Source organism: Synchiropus splendidus, chromosome 5 (assembly GCF_027744825.2).
Source record: "Synchiropus splendidus isolate RoL2022-P1 chromosome 5, RoL_Sspl_1.0, whole genome shotgun sequence".
NCBI classification, from domain to species: Eukaryota; Metazoa; Chordata; class Actinopteri; order Syngnathiformes; family Callionymidae; genus Synchiropus; species Synchiropus splendidus.
In genome coordinates this window covers 18,062,155-18,076,429 of record NC_071338.1, presented here as the reverse complement: position 1 = coordinate 18,076,429, position 14,275 = coordinate 18,062,155, and the positions used below count along the sequence as shown (strand labels likewise).

The 14,275-nt window shown below is 42.7% G+C and overlaps 1 protein-coding gene across 1 annotated transcript in view; it reads left to right on the top strand.

Moving 5' to 3' along the window:
* Positions 1-14,275, top strand: part of gpc5a (glypican 5a) — a 120,447-nt gene that overhangs the window by 20,465 nt on the left and 85,707 nt on the right. The window contains exons 3-6 of the mRNA XM_053866768.1: positions 5,771-6,231; positions 6,298-6,531; positions 6,977-7,119; positions 7,244-7,369. Of these exons, the coding sequence (XP_053722743.1) occupies positions 5,771-6,231; positions 6,298-6,531; positions 6,977-7,119; positions 7,244-7,369 (964 nt within the window). The remainder of the gene's footprint in view (positions 1-5,770; positions 6,232-6,297; positions 6,532-6,976; positions 7,120-7,243; positions 7,370-14,275) is intronic.

The window sequence follows — 14,275 nt, the reverse complement described above, 5'->3', positions numbered from 1 at the left end:
CAACAGTCTACACAGAAAAATATAACACTCTTCAACCACAAAGCAAACAGCACACTGTGTGTCAGAACTAACGTCATGCTCTCAGAACCTGTTAGCTTCGTGGGTAATGCCGCAAATGAAGTCAGTGATTTTAAGTTTGCCTTAAACATCAAGCAACGACCGATTTAGTTGAATAGAAAGAGTTCAACTTTTGTGCCAGACATGGGAGTATGGGAGCTCACTGCAGCAACAACAGAAGGCATATACAATATTTTGGACAAGCACGTCTTCTTTGTTATCAGTCGGCTTCAGAGCACGACGACCTCTTGTGTTCATGGGGCAGAGGTGTATCTAAGTAGACGTTGAGTCTGCGTCACGATTAACTGAGATTGATTAGTCGCTCTGCCCTGCACAACAAATGGCGTTAGTAGTTGGATGGGGCTGTTTGAATTGTATTTAGTGTGTTGGATATGAAAGACCAGCAGGCATAACTGAACCCCAGTCTGTGGGACAGAGATAGTGGAGAACACATGGTGGATGATAGGAGCTTGAGGGTTTGCTTTCTGGTGGGGTGATGAAATGGAGCAACATTGAGATACCCTTACCAGTGGGCTAGCTCATGCAGGTGCACCCTGAGAACACCAGGGTTTGGGGGCAGACTAGGTTTTTGCTTCTGTGATGTTAAGTTTGGTGGTTTTTGTATAGTTCTTTTTTGATTTACAAACTTTCAAAAGAGTTTCAAAAGAGTTCCCACATTCATTTCTGTTACTTCTGGCGTGCTGCAGGGCAACACTTGAGTAAAAACAAAAACAAAAACAAACACAAGCACAAGCGTTGAACTAAATGAACTTTCATGTAATTTTAATGTCAAAATGTTAAACTGATGGTTTCCTCTTTCATCCGAATCGGCTTTATGGCTTTTTGTTCATTCTGTGGCTCCACTGCCACCCACTGTCTGAGTTGAACACAGTTGTAGATAAAATACCTATGGTTAAAGAAACAGTGTGGGTGGAAATGAGCAGCTTGGTGGAGGTATGCGCTCTCTTGAGTGCTTTTCCAGATACATTTCTTTTCCTAAATGCCTCTTCGCAGTTTGGATGCAGAGTTTAGTCAGATTTAATTTTTCTGTGGTGAAACAAAGACACTTCTCCAGTGACAGACCATTACTGCCGTCTGAGCCCTTTCATCTTCCAGCTCCACTTCTGCCTTTAATGTTTTTAGTCACTGCAATTATTTGAGCACATTATCACCTGAACACACCATGTCCTGGTACAACAAAGCCTGCGCTGCCTTTTCTTTTCCTCTAATAAGCAACAATGAAGACATAGTTCTGTGTTGACTCTCCTGACAGTGCCACCCTGAACCTCATTGACTCTCATTGTGTCCCGTCTGCTCTGTGTCGAGCACAACCTGCAGGTCTGCCGATTCATCCTCGCGAGATGGCAAATGGCCTTTTCTGCGGACTATCAGATGTCGCCGGGCTTCTCTGTTGTGGTCGCTGCCATTGAAAGGGGATGAATCACGTTAATAAAAGCCATCTTTGCTTTGCTCAACAACTCAACTGCTGTCGGCGGCTGGCATTTTAGGTCTCTGAAACCTGGGAACGTCGGAGGCTTCAGACAAAGGTTCAACCGCTATTTATGTGGGATCTTCAGAGACGTCAGAGGAAAAGTGGGGATACAGTATCAGGATAGCTCTGTTCACCCGCAGCGTCTGTGTGTGTTCACTCGTTGCTGCGGGATCAAGAACAAAGAACGATCCTGCAGGCGCATGAACTATGTCAGCGAACGAGTGTGTTTGTGTTTCTGAACAGAAGGGGACAAGATGCTACAACCAAGCTGAGTGGGGCAACATCCATAAACAGGAAATAGAAGTTTTGAATCAATGAAGTACAGCAAAAGAAGCAAACTCATTCTCTGGATACCTTTTATCCTCTTCATTCTGCAGCTTTTCTAGTTAAGTAAAGCACGTATTTAGCATGGAACTAACTATATCTGGACAAGGCATGTGTGAGAATAGCTTTCATGGAGTCGCTATCTTCAATTCCAACGTCAATAGCTTACACTGAACTCGGCTGTAACGTCATTCCCAGTTCCGTTTTCCTACTTCTGAGGTAACCGTAAGACCTAGCCGTCTCTCATGCTGAAACTGGGTTCTGGAAGTACAAGGCTGCAGTGTTAAAACTATTGAGCTGCTTAATTTATTGGGTAGCAGTGGCAAATCTATTTTTACTGGATGTTGGAAAAGATACATAAACGTCAGGCAAGCCTGTGATTTGACGCTGTTCTGCCATTGGTTTCCAACGAATTCAGAAGTGGATGCATATTCAACCTGAACAAACTGATTTTCATTTGCAGCACTGGGTAAGTAACCTGCGTTATGAACAGCCGACGAAGCTGCAGCATCAGAATGAGAAGACAGACAGAAGAAAACAACTAAAACTTTTTTTTCAAACAACTTGAAATTCTTGCTCAAGGACAGTCGTATAATGAATGCTGCTTCACCCCAAACATCTATTTTACTATAAGAACATTACATAAAAGGATGGAAAATTAAATAGTATTGAATATCAGAGCGGTGATATTCAGAAGAAATGTTTTTTTTTGCTTTAAATCAAGCTCATCACTTTTTATACTGCAGACAGATAAATTAAACACATAATTTCAGTTACACATCATTTTAAGATACTCTTCTACTCCAAAATGAAAGTTTTCCCCTGCCATCCTTTTGTTTTCAGTCTGATGTAAATCTAATGTTAGTCTTGATGTTTAATTCAACAGGATAAAGATAAATTCTGACCAGAAGTTGTACTGGCCACCTGGCTAGAATGCTGCCTGCCTCTTGCCCCAAGGAGCTGGGATCAGCTTCAGCCTCTTACAAGTCATTTGGTTTACAACAAAACTAATGTGATTCTAATGAAAGAAATAAAAAGTAACCAAGTAGTATTTTTTCTGAATGCTTAAAATGTATTGATTTGGAGACTGGCAGATGATATAAAACAAAAGAGAGAAACATTATTTGCTAAGAATCTAAATGTATATCACAACTTCTCACATCTCTTCTACTGAATCCTGAAGAAGTAGATGCCGAAGGTGTTTTTCATTAGTTGAAATGTGCAACGCATCTATTGAAAACATGTTTATTTCTACACCGAATGCGAAGTGAATCATGAAAATGTCCCCCTCTGGTGGAGAAAATGAGGTCGCAGTTCGATGAGCTGAGACGTCTCCCTGTCAATCTCGACTACTCAGTTGCAAATCGCACTTCTGTCACTGTTCCTGTCACTGAAGCATCATAGAGGGAAAAAGAGAGAGCATTAAAATCCTTTGGTTATGGTGGGGTGCATAAGTAATGAGTCATACCAGAACATCATGTTTTCCCTTCTTACCTGCAGACGAACAAAAGCTGTTGAATTCCAAAGTTTCGCAGACTGTTAAAAGGTCACACTTTTGTCACGTCTGTTCATGAACCTTTCTTCCCTCGTGTGTGTTCATCGTCTGCTCTGTCAGTACTGAAAACATGTGGGCTCCTCTCATCTTCTGGGTCACCGCCTCTCACAGGCCAACCAGACACCTGACGTTTGCGTCCCTGGTGGTCTTCACACTCACTTGAATAGGGAAAGTAGAGTGACTGCTACATTTCCTTCCTTCTGATTAAATCACTTGGCATGGTGAAGTTGTTTCCCTCAGGTGGTTCAACTGCTTGAGTTTGGTTGCTTGTGATTCTGTCATGCAAGACAATTGAAGAAGAAAGAAGAAACTCTAGAGGAGACGTCTCTTTCAGTTGAAAAATATATCCTCCACCGCTTGTCCTCATTTCCACTGAAGGATTTGTATCCTCAGGTTTTCCCTCCTGCAGCGCTGCTGGATCAGACCTTTGAGTGAGAAACATGATTTTAGGTGAAGAATAATGTCATTAACAGCAGCTCCACAGCGCTCATCTCCTCCGTCAGCGTTCCCGGCTCAGTGGTGACGCTCTTGTAGGTTTTGCTGCCAATTACAGTGGCTGACACTGTTTTTCGGCAGCTGCAGGGCTAGCCAATGTCTAATCTCATCTAATGGCTTTAAAACCTGTCAAACATGTTGCACATGGATTTGTTTAAATGTGATTTGTGTGGTGTGAAGTGGTGAACTCTTGGTGATGCTCGTGCTGAGAGCCACAGTGAAGCCAGCGTGCTCAGCACCGCACACCCCCAGGCCTGTAATGGTCTGTGACTGTACTTGATGAGCACATATTTCTCTTCTTCACCCATGTGAGCACACATCAGCCGCTCAACACCTCTGCGTCCGCCCTCCAAACAGACAAGGCAAACACGCATGTTGACATATTCACCCATATGTTGCCTCACGCAGCGCTTTTTTTTCTTTCTCTGCCCGCGGCTATGTTGGAGCCGTCTGTTGAATCCCCTCGAACCACGTTGTTTACCCCCCGCGGCCCCTCTGGGCCCCCATGGGCAGCGGAGTGCCTTCGCCCTGGTGACTGCCCCATGCCTCATGATAAGCACATGATGCGAAGGTGGTCGTCGGGTCTTAGCTGAAGCAGAGAGGAGAAAGTCAGAGGGATCAACGCTAACCCGCTGCACTCTTGTATGCTTATGCACACAAGATTGCCTGCTTTGTCAGTGGAGGGGTTGAAAACCTCTCAGAACACTGCAGTTCAGCTTAGCTGGGTGAAAGTGTGGTTCATCTGTGTTCATCTGGCCCTTGTAAGTGTAAAACTAAGCTCATAGAAAAATGCCCCTCTGCTGTTTGTGAGTTCCAGGTTTAGTTTATATAAAAAAAACAAACAAGAAAAACAGGATTAAGTTGGCTTATTCATTGAAATTTTTATAACTTAAAAGCCATGCCCGCGCCTTACAGACCGGTGCGGTTTATGTATGAACAAGATCTATTTTCCTTCTTAAATGTAGTGGGTGTGGCTGATATTCTGGTGCGCTCTGTAGTCTGGAAATTACTGTAATTCTGTTTGTCTAGGGAATATTAAATTGTTCTCTTCTGAGTGTTTTTCTGTTCTGAGCAATGTTGGGCTGAAAGATATGGACAAACGTTATGCTAGATATCTCAATCAATACAGTAAAAACAAGATATTTTTGGTAAAATATTAAACAGCATAATACCAAGTGTGGCTGGCCTCAGGTGTCACTTGCTGAAGCCAGTACATTGAATGGCAAACACACAAGTGACATTCGCTACTGCCTCATATTTTTGTGCAGGAAATTGATATTGTTGATTTTGCAATATTAATATCCTACATGTTCATCTTGGTTTAGGTATAATAAGATTAATGGATCACTCATGTTCCGAAAATTATCAGCATTTGTTCCATGACTCTAACAATCTGGATTTAAGTTTACTTACACGACTCTGGGAAGCAAAATGGACTTCAATAAGAAATAACTTAAGCTGACTGTATGTCTGAGAAAAGAAAATACAACAAAAAGGGGCAGAAACTACGAGAATTGTTCTTCTTTCTGCTCCGTTTCTACTTCTGATTTTGTCAGCTGCACCAGGTTTAGCAGGAATTGTTTCAGACAGACTCACAATTGTAACTTGAGTTTTTGTGCCATAGTTTTGTTTAGAATTATAATTAAAATGTTTAAGTGTCATCAGATCCACACGTGATCTTGTTATAATGCAAATGAGTTTGATCACAGCTAACTTCTTTTATGAGAGTTTAAAACATTATTTATGTATTGATCTATATAAATGTCTTTGGAATCTGGTTGCAACAGAGTTTGTACAGGTACTTTTGTTGGCCATGATTCATCTCAGTTTATTTCTTTCGCTTGCAGAGATCTTCGAGGTTCTGATGCGACAGGCGGAGAACCACACCAACGCTCTGCTCCAGGACTCCTACACCAGCATGGCTAACCAGGCCGCTGGACCTGTGCGAGAGCTCTTCACTGACATCGGCCTCTTCCTGTTGGGCTCTGAGCTCAACGTGGACGAGCTGGTGCAGCGTTTTTTTGATGCTCTCTTCCCGTTGGTCTACAGCCACCTCATCCAGCCGGGGGCCGGTGACGTTTCCTCAAGTTACGCTGAGTGTGTAAGGGCTTCCACTCGGATTATAAAACCCTTCGGTTCCACGCCGAGCATATTGGCTCATCAGATCACTCGATCTGGTGTGTCTGGGAAGCTTGTCCTTCAAGCTCTGCACCTGGGCATCGAGGTGATCAACACAACAGATCATCTTCAGCTGAGCCGGGAGTGCAGACGCGCCCTGTTGAAGATGCACTACTGTCCACACTGTCAGGTAGTGACACACCTTAAGCCAGTCCAACAAAATGAAGCTTCTGCTTATCAGGTTCTAAACTCACAGGGTCTAACCCAGTCACGGCCGTGCATGGGCTACTGCCTGAATGTGATGCGCGGGTGTCTGGCCAGCATGGCGGAGATTGATGCGCACTGGAGGGAGTTTGTCCACTCGCTGGAGAGACTGTCTGCTCAGATGCACGGACCTCAGGATCTGGAGCAGGTTCTTCTGGGACTTCATGTTCTGCTGCATGATGCTTTCGGATATGCTCAACGGAATGGACCACGTCTTTCAACTCAGGTCTGATTGACATTGTCCAGTAACCTGTAATACATAAGCCACATTTGCGGAAAAAGTGCCCCATTATGGCAGTCTCCATAATGTACTGTAGAATTGCCCTTTTTTCATGTCTGAAGCTTGACACAATGACGCCAAAAAGAAGGTGATATAATTTTGATAAAGCTGTGCTCTAGTTTTAAACTGCTAATGCGTCATTTTTCAATCTCAAATTGAAAATATACACTTTCCTGGCGTTTAATTTGGTCCGCAGCAGAAACGCACTACGTCTCCATCTAGTGGTATCCTATTGCTACTACAGCCGGGTGTTCCTGAGTGGAGCAGGTGTCAACAATCGACACGAGATCACTGCTTAATGTTAACGTTATTCTAGCGTGCGTGCTCAGACTCGTGTGTCAGTCATTTGTGAGTTGAAATTTTGTTGTTCTTCTTATTTTTCCTGAAATAGGTGCCCAAACTGTGCGGTTCAGTGAGCAGGAAGCCTGGACAGTCCATCAGCGTCCAGCGTAGCAGCACCAGGGGCCGCAAAGATTCTCTCCCTCTCAGAGCTCCTGTCAGACTGTCAGGGGATTCGCTGGCTGTCAAGAGACGGTAAGAAAACTACAAAATGTATGCGTTAAAAGGAGTCAACCCATAAAAAATGTCTAAATGTATGCTTAACCCTTTTCATGTAGCAGTGCCTTGGCAAAAAAATATTTTTTCTGCTTTATTTTAGTGACTTTTTGAATGGCCTGCGTCTCTTCCTGACTTATTATGGAGGTCTGGCAGATCAACTATGTATGAGCGAGCTGGCATCCAGTGATGGGCTGTCCTGCTGGAACGGAACCAATATGGTGAAAAGGTTTGTCCCCGAAAATTCATTTACGAGTGACATGTGACGTGAACCATCTGTGACAGATGGAACACTTTGAGTGTCTCCCCTTGGCTCAGGTGTGGTTCTGGTCCAGTCGCTTTGTGTACTTTGTGTAATGCCACATCAGAAACAACACAATGCTCTGCAGAACTTGTATTGCAGTATCAAATATGCAGCGTTTACTACGGTTCTTTCTTATTTCTGACACTTCCAACATGCTTTTGTGGTCATTGTATTTTAATACTTGTATGCTGTTTTTTTACTCTTAAATTCTGCATATTTTGGATGACAAAACATTCCAATTCCATTTAGTTGCAATCCCTTTGTTAATCCTCCCTGTCTAGGCACTCTGATTTCCTCTCTTAGTGCGAAATGCAAGTGTTGTGACGAGTAGGGGTTATTTTACTACTTCATATCAAGTTAATTTTACTTCAGGTATTTATTAAAATAACTGAAACACAATTGAACAATAACTCTGGTTTACATTTCGCCAAGATCTTTGAGTCTGCTAAATCTTGAGAAATGCATTAAAAGGCAGCTAATGTAATGCATAATGAAAGCTAAAAGGAGGCCCAACAAAGTGTTTGATGTTGACTTGTGTTGTGGCAGTGTGTCCTACCATCATCCAGAACGCTGGATCTGGCTTCATTTGTTCAATGATGAGACACTAGTCATTTCAAATATCAGTGTGTGGGGCTGAAAAGTGAATCAGAAATGTGATTAATGTCTTCAGAGGCTGATGGCCTCACAGCCAGGAGCGGCTGCAACACACTGTCTCTGTGAACAGCAGCACACTCATTACTCTCAATTCAGTTGATGATTTACGGCTTGGAAAGTTGGGATTTACTCACACACGCACACACACACACACGGATCAAAACAGGATCAAACAAAGGGAACGAAAACATCTCAAACCTTTTACGACTGAAAGCACCAGTGTATGATTGATGCTGGACTGAGCTCTGCTTCCAGCTAAAGAAACATCCCCATTTAGGAACTATTGAAGCCGCTATTGAAACCCCATCTCGGCCGCTCACTGAAGGCAGCTATCCTTCATGTCACCTGCCTGTCTACTTTTAAAGGGATCTGAACAGCAGCCACGCACTGAACGAACCTGGCGATCTTCCCCGACATGGGGCAAAGCTGTAGTTATTAATTCATTTGCCTTAACACACACACAACAGAAAGAGCCTTTGAGCCAAAACATCCTGCTGTGACTCTTCACACACAGTTTGACCCCATTTAAACACACTGAGACGTAAGTGGGACGCTGAATACAGTCCAAGATCTTGTGGAGGAAGATAAATCTCAACCAAAATAGATAGTTAACAAAGAGCAGTGCACAGCCTTCACATTTAAGCTGCCACGCTGCACACGCCACCACCAACGCAGGATCAATCTATGGCGGAAACCGAGATGGTAGATAATCAAACCAGCTTGTTCGTGGTATCCGTCAGCCGCCCTGTCTGGGTGACATCACTGCTCTCTATCTCATCCGGGCTGTCATCACTCAAGGGCCTTCTCATTTATCCTCCGTGTGCGGCTGTTTCTTTTTACTGTCAGCCGCTGTCAGCCGCCGCCAAATGACAACCGGGCCCGTATTTCAAACTACATTAGGGTTGGAGTCGCCGGCTGTGGTGAGGCAGGGTTTTCAGAAGCTTGTTTCTCACAGCTTCAGGAGGCAGGGAGGAAGGAGAGAACAATAGGTGTGCTGATCTCCACTCTGTGGGGCGCGAGCATGCTCAGAATGCTGAGCAACCCTCTCTCTCTCACTTGTAAATGTCCGGTGTAAATGTCAAGACTACACATCTGTCACTGCCCGGCTCATTGACTCTGCCCTGTTTGTGAAACAAATGATGGATGTCTTCAGCAGCCATGTTACCGCTTAATTCCATGGATGGGTGACTGTAAATACTTCCTTTTTTTGCCAGTCTACTGCTCCACGCACAATGTTGTGTGTGCTGTCATGGTGTTTTTGGGGTTTGCTGACTCGACGTTAACATATGTAGATGACACACACAAGGGAGAGTTTTTAAAAGGTCCATCTTCTTTGGCCCTTGTGAATGATACTGGACTATTGAGTTCACCCGAAGAAGCTCTTGGCTTATGAGTAACTCCTGCCCATCTGAGGAGACCAAGACATTTTGATTTACGTTTGCCATGCTGACCCTGACCCGCCATTTCTCTCGCCTTAAATCCTGGTGATTGCACAAGCTCACCATCAGTCTGTCTCATCCCCGAAGTGTCATCTGTTCCGCCGTTTTTGACCCTCAAATTTCCCTGCAGCACAATAACAGGGTTTAACTATCGTCTGCGACGCACCGCCAAGCAGACCATCTTCTCTGTTGGTTTGCAATTGAGGCTGTTAAAGTTTGGTATTTTCTGTGCCCTGGAGGAAATCTAAAGGGAGGGTGTAAATCAAACCACCTATGGCAGCAGCATAAATCATCACCTGTGGCTCACATCGATTCTGATCATAGCAACCAGAGGCATAGAGAGGGTTATAAATAACGTGTGTTTGGGTGCTACCTTTTGAAACGCTTCAGAGACTAAGCATGAAGTTTAAGTTTCTCACTGCTCCTGACAATTTGCTCTTTGTTATTTTCAAACAAAACCTCAAGGTTCCACCTCAGAGTCAGCCGCCATTATTTTTTTTTTAAAGGGATGATTCCTACATGTGCTGGGGGAAAAAAACCAGGCTGCCTGTCAAATCTGCTTGCAGCTCCTGGGAGATGTTTATGTTGTATGGATGTATCTGGGCCTTTAAACCCCATCCGTCTCTTTCACAGGCAGTTTCATTGATAGAAGCTCATTCTGCTCAGCCTGTGTGGCAGATCTTTTATTTAATTCCGTCATTACCAGAAAGCTGACACCAAAGACACATTGCAAGTCTGGAGAGAAAATTGAGTCCCTGCAGCTTTTGCCAGCTTCCTGCAGATGTAGAAGCCTTTCAGTTTGCCTGGAACCACAGACGAGTGGCTGGTCAGCACAAACGGACACAAAGGCAATAAATATCTTTGTGCCTGTAGGTCAGAGCCCAATGACCACCGAGGGAGGGAAATAAAACGTGTTGCTCGGAGGTGGATGATTTACAAAAGCTTATCAGGGTCCCTGCGACCTCGACGATTTGTCTTCTTCTTTTGTCGGTGTTTGAAATAGTACATTAGGTCTGCTTAGCCCAGGCTGCTGCTGCTCCTGTATCAGGAACAGCCATTTTAATGGTAAACTACAGCAGCGCTTACTTGAGATCTTTGATGCATTTTGTAGACAAAGTCATGATTTTAAACCTGAGTTCTCCTGAAACTCTTCAGAATATTCTGTGCCTTATCTTTGCATGTTAAGTTCCTGACTCACCTAGCATACTAGCAAATTAGCACTACAACCATATCTTCCTCAATTTTTATTTTAAAGTCCCGCTCACACATTCAGGCTTCAGACGCCACAGTAAAGGTAAAAGAAACGCTCTTACATGCATTGATACATATTCATCTACAGTTGAAGCAGCTTTCCATATATAGTTTATTTCAATTTCAATTGTTTCCAATGCGAGTTTTTTTTTCATCTGTACCAAATGGAACTAGCTTTCCAAGTACATGAGAAATATCCCAATTCTTCATCTGAAAAACCTTTGCTATATCTATTGTATATCTCAATTTTATCCCTGAATAAGTTTGTATATTAAGTTTCAACAATGCTCCTGTGATCCCACCTAAGCGAAGGGTGCGTCTGATTTCTTTTAAAACTTTTTTTAGAAAACACATTTTGAAAGTAGGCGGTGTTGAACACTGATTCCTAATCATAATGATCCCCCCTCTCAAATTGACTCATTCTGCCGAATTTGTCAATTCAAAGTCAATTTTTTTCTAATGATACAGCGTGTAATGCCCCTCTTATTGAGTGTTTAATTTCCAATGGCTTTTTAGCTTTTCTCATCTTCCTAGAAGGATTAGGTGTTGACTCATACTAAAATTGTTTGCTTTTTACTTTCGTTTTTACTTTAAAACTTGGTTTCATAGACAATATATTAATTACGCCAAAGGTGTGAGTCATCTTTGTATAAACTTGGTCTTTCACTGCAAAACAAAAGAAAAATAAATCAATGAGTAGAAGGACGTTGGTTACAGAGATATGCCATTGTAATGGACCTCAGTTTTCTTGGACCATTTTAAAGATACATCATCTTCTTAAATGTGGAAGATTATGTGCTTGATGAAGTTGCATTGTGGAGTTTGAAACTGCATCCTCCTATGTGATATTGCGAACACAAACCTGCATCAAGAAAAGTATAGTCTCCTCAGATCCTCATTGGTAGAGCAATATGGCTGCTGTGGTTCATGGTGAATGAGAACACATAGAGGAGAGGTGTAACTGGGTGACTCCTGATGGGACCTGCTGAAAGAGTTTTGAAAAAGAGTTTTGTATCTACAGTCTACAGCCGGGAACACCATATTTTAGAAACATGTCACACGCGAGGCCAACTCTTCCCTCTATATTAGTCAATGCTCTATACTCAGTTATACGGTTTTAGGAACTGGCTGTGGTGGCTAGTGCTGCAGGTTTCATGTTCATTTTTAGCGTGACTTTATTGTAGCTGTGCCCTGTGTGTGGTTTGAGTGTTCTCCCTGATAGCATTGGTTTTCTGGAGGCACTGTTCACTGAACCCAAGAACACACAGTGGAGATCATGAAAGTGAGTGTGCATGTCTCACCTCTTGCTCAAAGTAGCTGGCATCTTTCGAATAATTCCAGCTCTCTTTACCGTCTCTTTCAGCTCCTTAATCCTGTTCCTGCTCATTTGTCAACCTGTAAGCCGATTAATGAAGAAATTAAAAAAAAAAAAGTACAACAACAACAAAGTTTTTGAAGTTGGTTAATGAATCAAGGAGTCAAGATCAAAACGAGATCTGGTTCAGTGATCATAATATGGGCTCCTCAGTGAAATAGAATAACATGCTACAAGCGTGGGATTGAAAGGAGATTTAATGTGGTGCATCATCTGGGTCCCTTTGTAACGAAAAAAAAAAAAAAAAACAGATAGAGAACAATCTGATAAGATCAGAGAAGAGAAACACGAGCGGCTTTCATCTCGGCAGTTGTGATGCAGGAGATGGCGCCGAGCTTGAGAGAAGGTTCAATAAACACGCTCTTTAAGTCTGTTATGTCTGCCAGTCTCCCTGCACACCCACAGCTGACAATGAAGCCCTTCTAGTTTGTCATCATTAAAACAGTGGGATTATTGACTGCTTTACCGCTCCACAGCGTCCAAATCTCGTTTCAACTAAACTCCTCCGTTACCGTGTTTTATACCGATGATGAATGAATTAGGAAATATGTTTGTGAAGCAACTGAAAAAGAGAATGTGCTTCACCCACTAGCTGCCACAACACAGAGGATTCAAGGTCGTGCTCGAAGACAACAAGAGATAATCCTGGAGATATTGAGGGATCTCGCCGAATGACTCTTAATAATTCCCAGACCCCAGGAGCAACCAGGCCTCTCAACTACGACCAAATACTCCTCTTCACTGCCAGGCCGGCAGCCATCACCTCACCTAAATTGTTTCCTAATATAACTGCTGATCACTTGAACTTGCATATCTGACCTTAGTTTTCCTTTCAAACATTGAATACATTTTGGATTTCGCCATGTTTGCTCAAGTGTCACTAAAACATTCCCTGTAGTAATCTGTAATATAGAGTGTGTGGCTACGTGTGCTGTAAGAATGTTGTTCCTGATGACTGTTCGCCCAGACGATGGAAAACCTTTACCATCGATCAGCATTTTGCACTTGCAACAAGATTTTTTTTTTATTTCAATTAATCATTTTCCGTGCAGCATTATTTCCAACCCTTCGTGTTTGGAGCATCATTTCCTACGATTTGACCTTGAAATAATACATAAAAACAGCATGTTTCAAGTGGTGCGTTTTCACTGCTGTTCAGTATGTATTCGTTCCATTTCAGCATTCCCCCATTTTGAGCTCAGTTTGCCATTAATTGTGTTTCCATCCACTCCACTCTTCTTTTTTTTCCACTTATCACACCTCCACTTCCAACACATCCTCCTCAGTTGCTAAGTGAAATAACCTCACCTGAACTTAGTCTGCATTTTCATCCCCTCCATGATGTGACTGTAGAGAAAAGTGTTATCTCCATATACTTATTTAGTTTGACCCTCACTTAGCATTGCCTTGTTTTTTGACCTCCATATCTCAGGTAATCATTCCCTTAATTCATTCCCAGCATCATATTTCTTGCCGACCTTCACCTTCAGAATTATAAATACCCTGCAACATCATTTTATAAAGTCTGTTATTAATGGCCTGCTGGTGAACGCACTCCCACCATTCTAAGTCCACGTCCCATAAGGCACCAGCTGAAGCCTGTACAGCAGTGAATGCTATGGAAATGTTTCATTAAAAAAAGATGTAGATACTGTTGAAGAACTTTGTTTTTCCTTCTCTATAACTCAGTGTGTAAGGTCGTTTTTTTAAAAAAAAAATCTTTCAGTAGCGGAAGCCTAAAGGAAAGATGTCATTGAACAGATCTAAAACAACTGAAATGGCTGGTGTGTCCGCTTCTTCCTTGAGCTGAATGTGTCAATCATAGTCACGTGACCCACCAACCTGAGGCACAGAAGGAAGTTAGACAGGTCTGATTGACCACATCTGCCTGGCTGTGTGTCTAAGCAGAGAAATTCCAACATGCTATTTGACTGGCAGCAATCCAAACAACTGTTATTTTAGCGATGAATAATATATGGCCGTAATATTATAGCTGATAGATGTTAGTTGTTAAATACCAGACGGCTCCATAATTTAATGCGCTGTATAGTGTCTTGGCTGTATACACTGCTTCATGTATATTTTACATTTAAATAACATTTGAAAGCACAC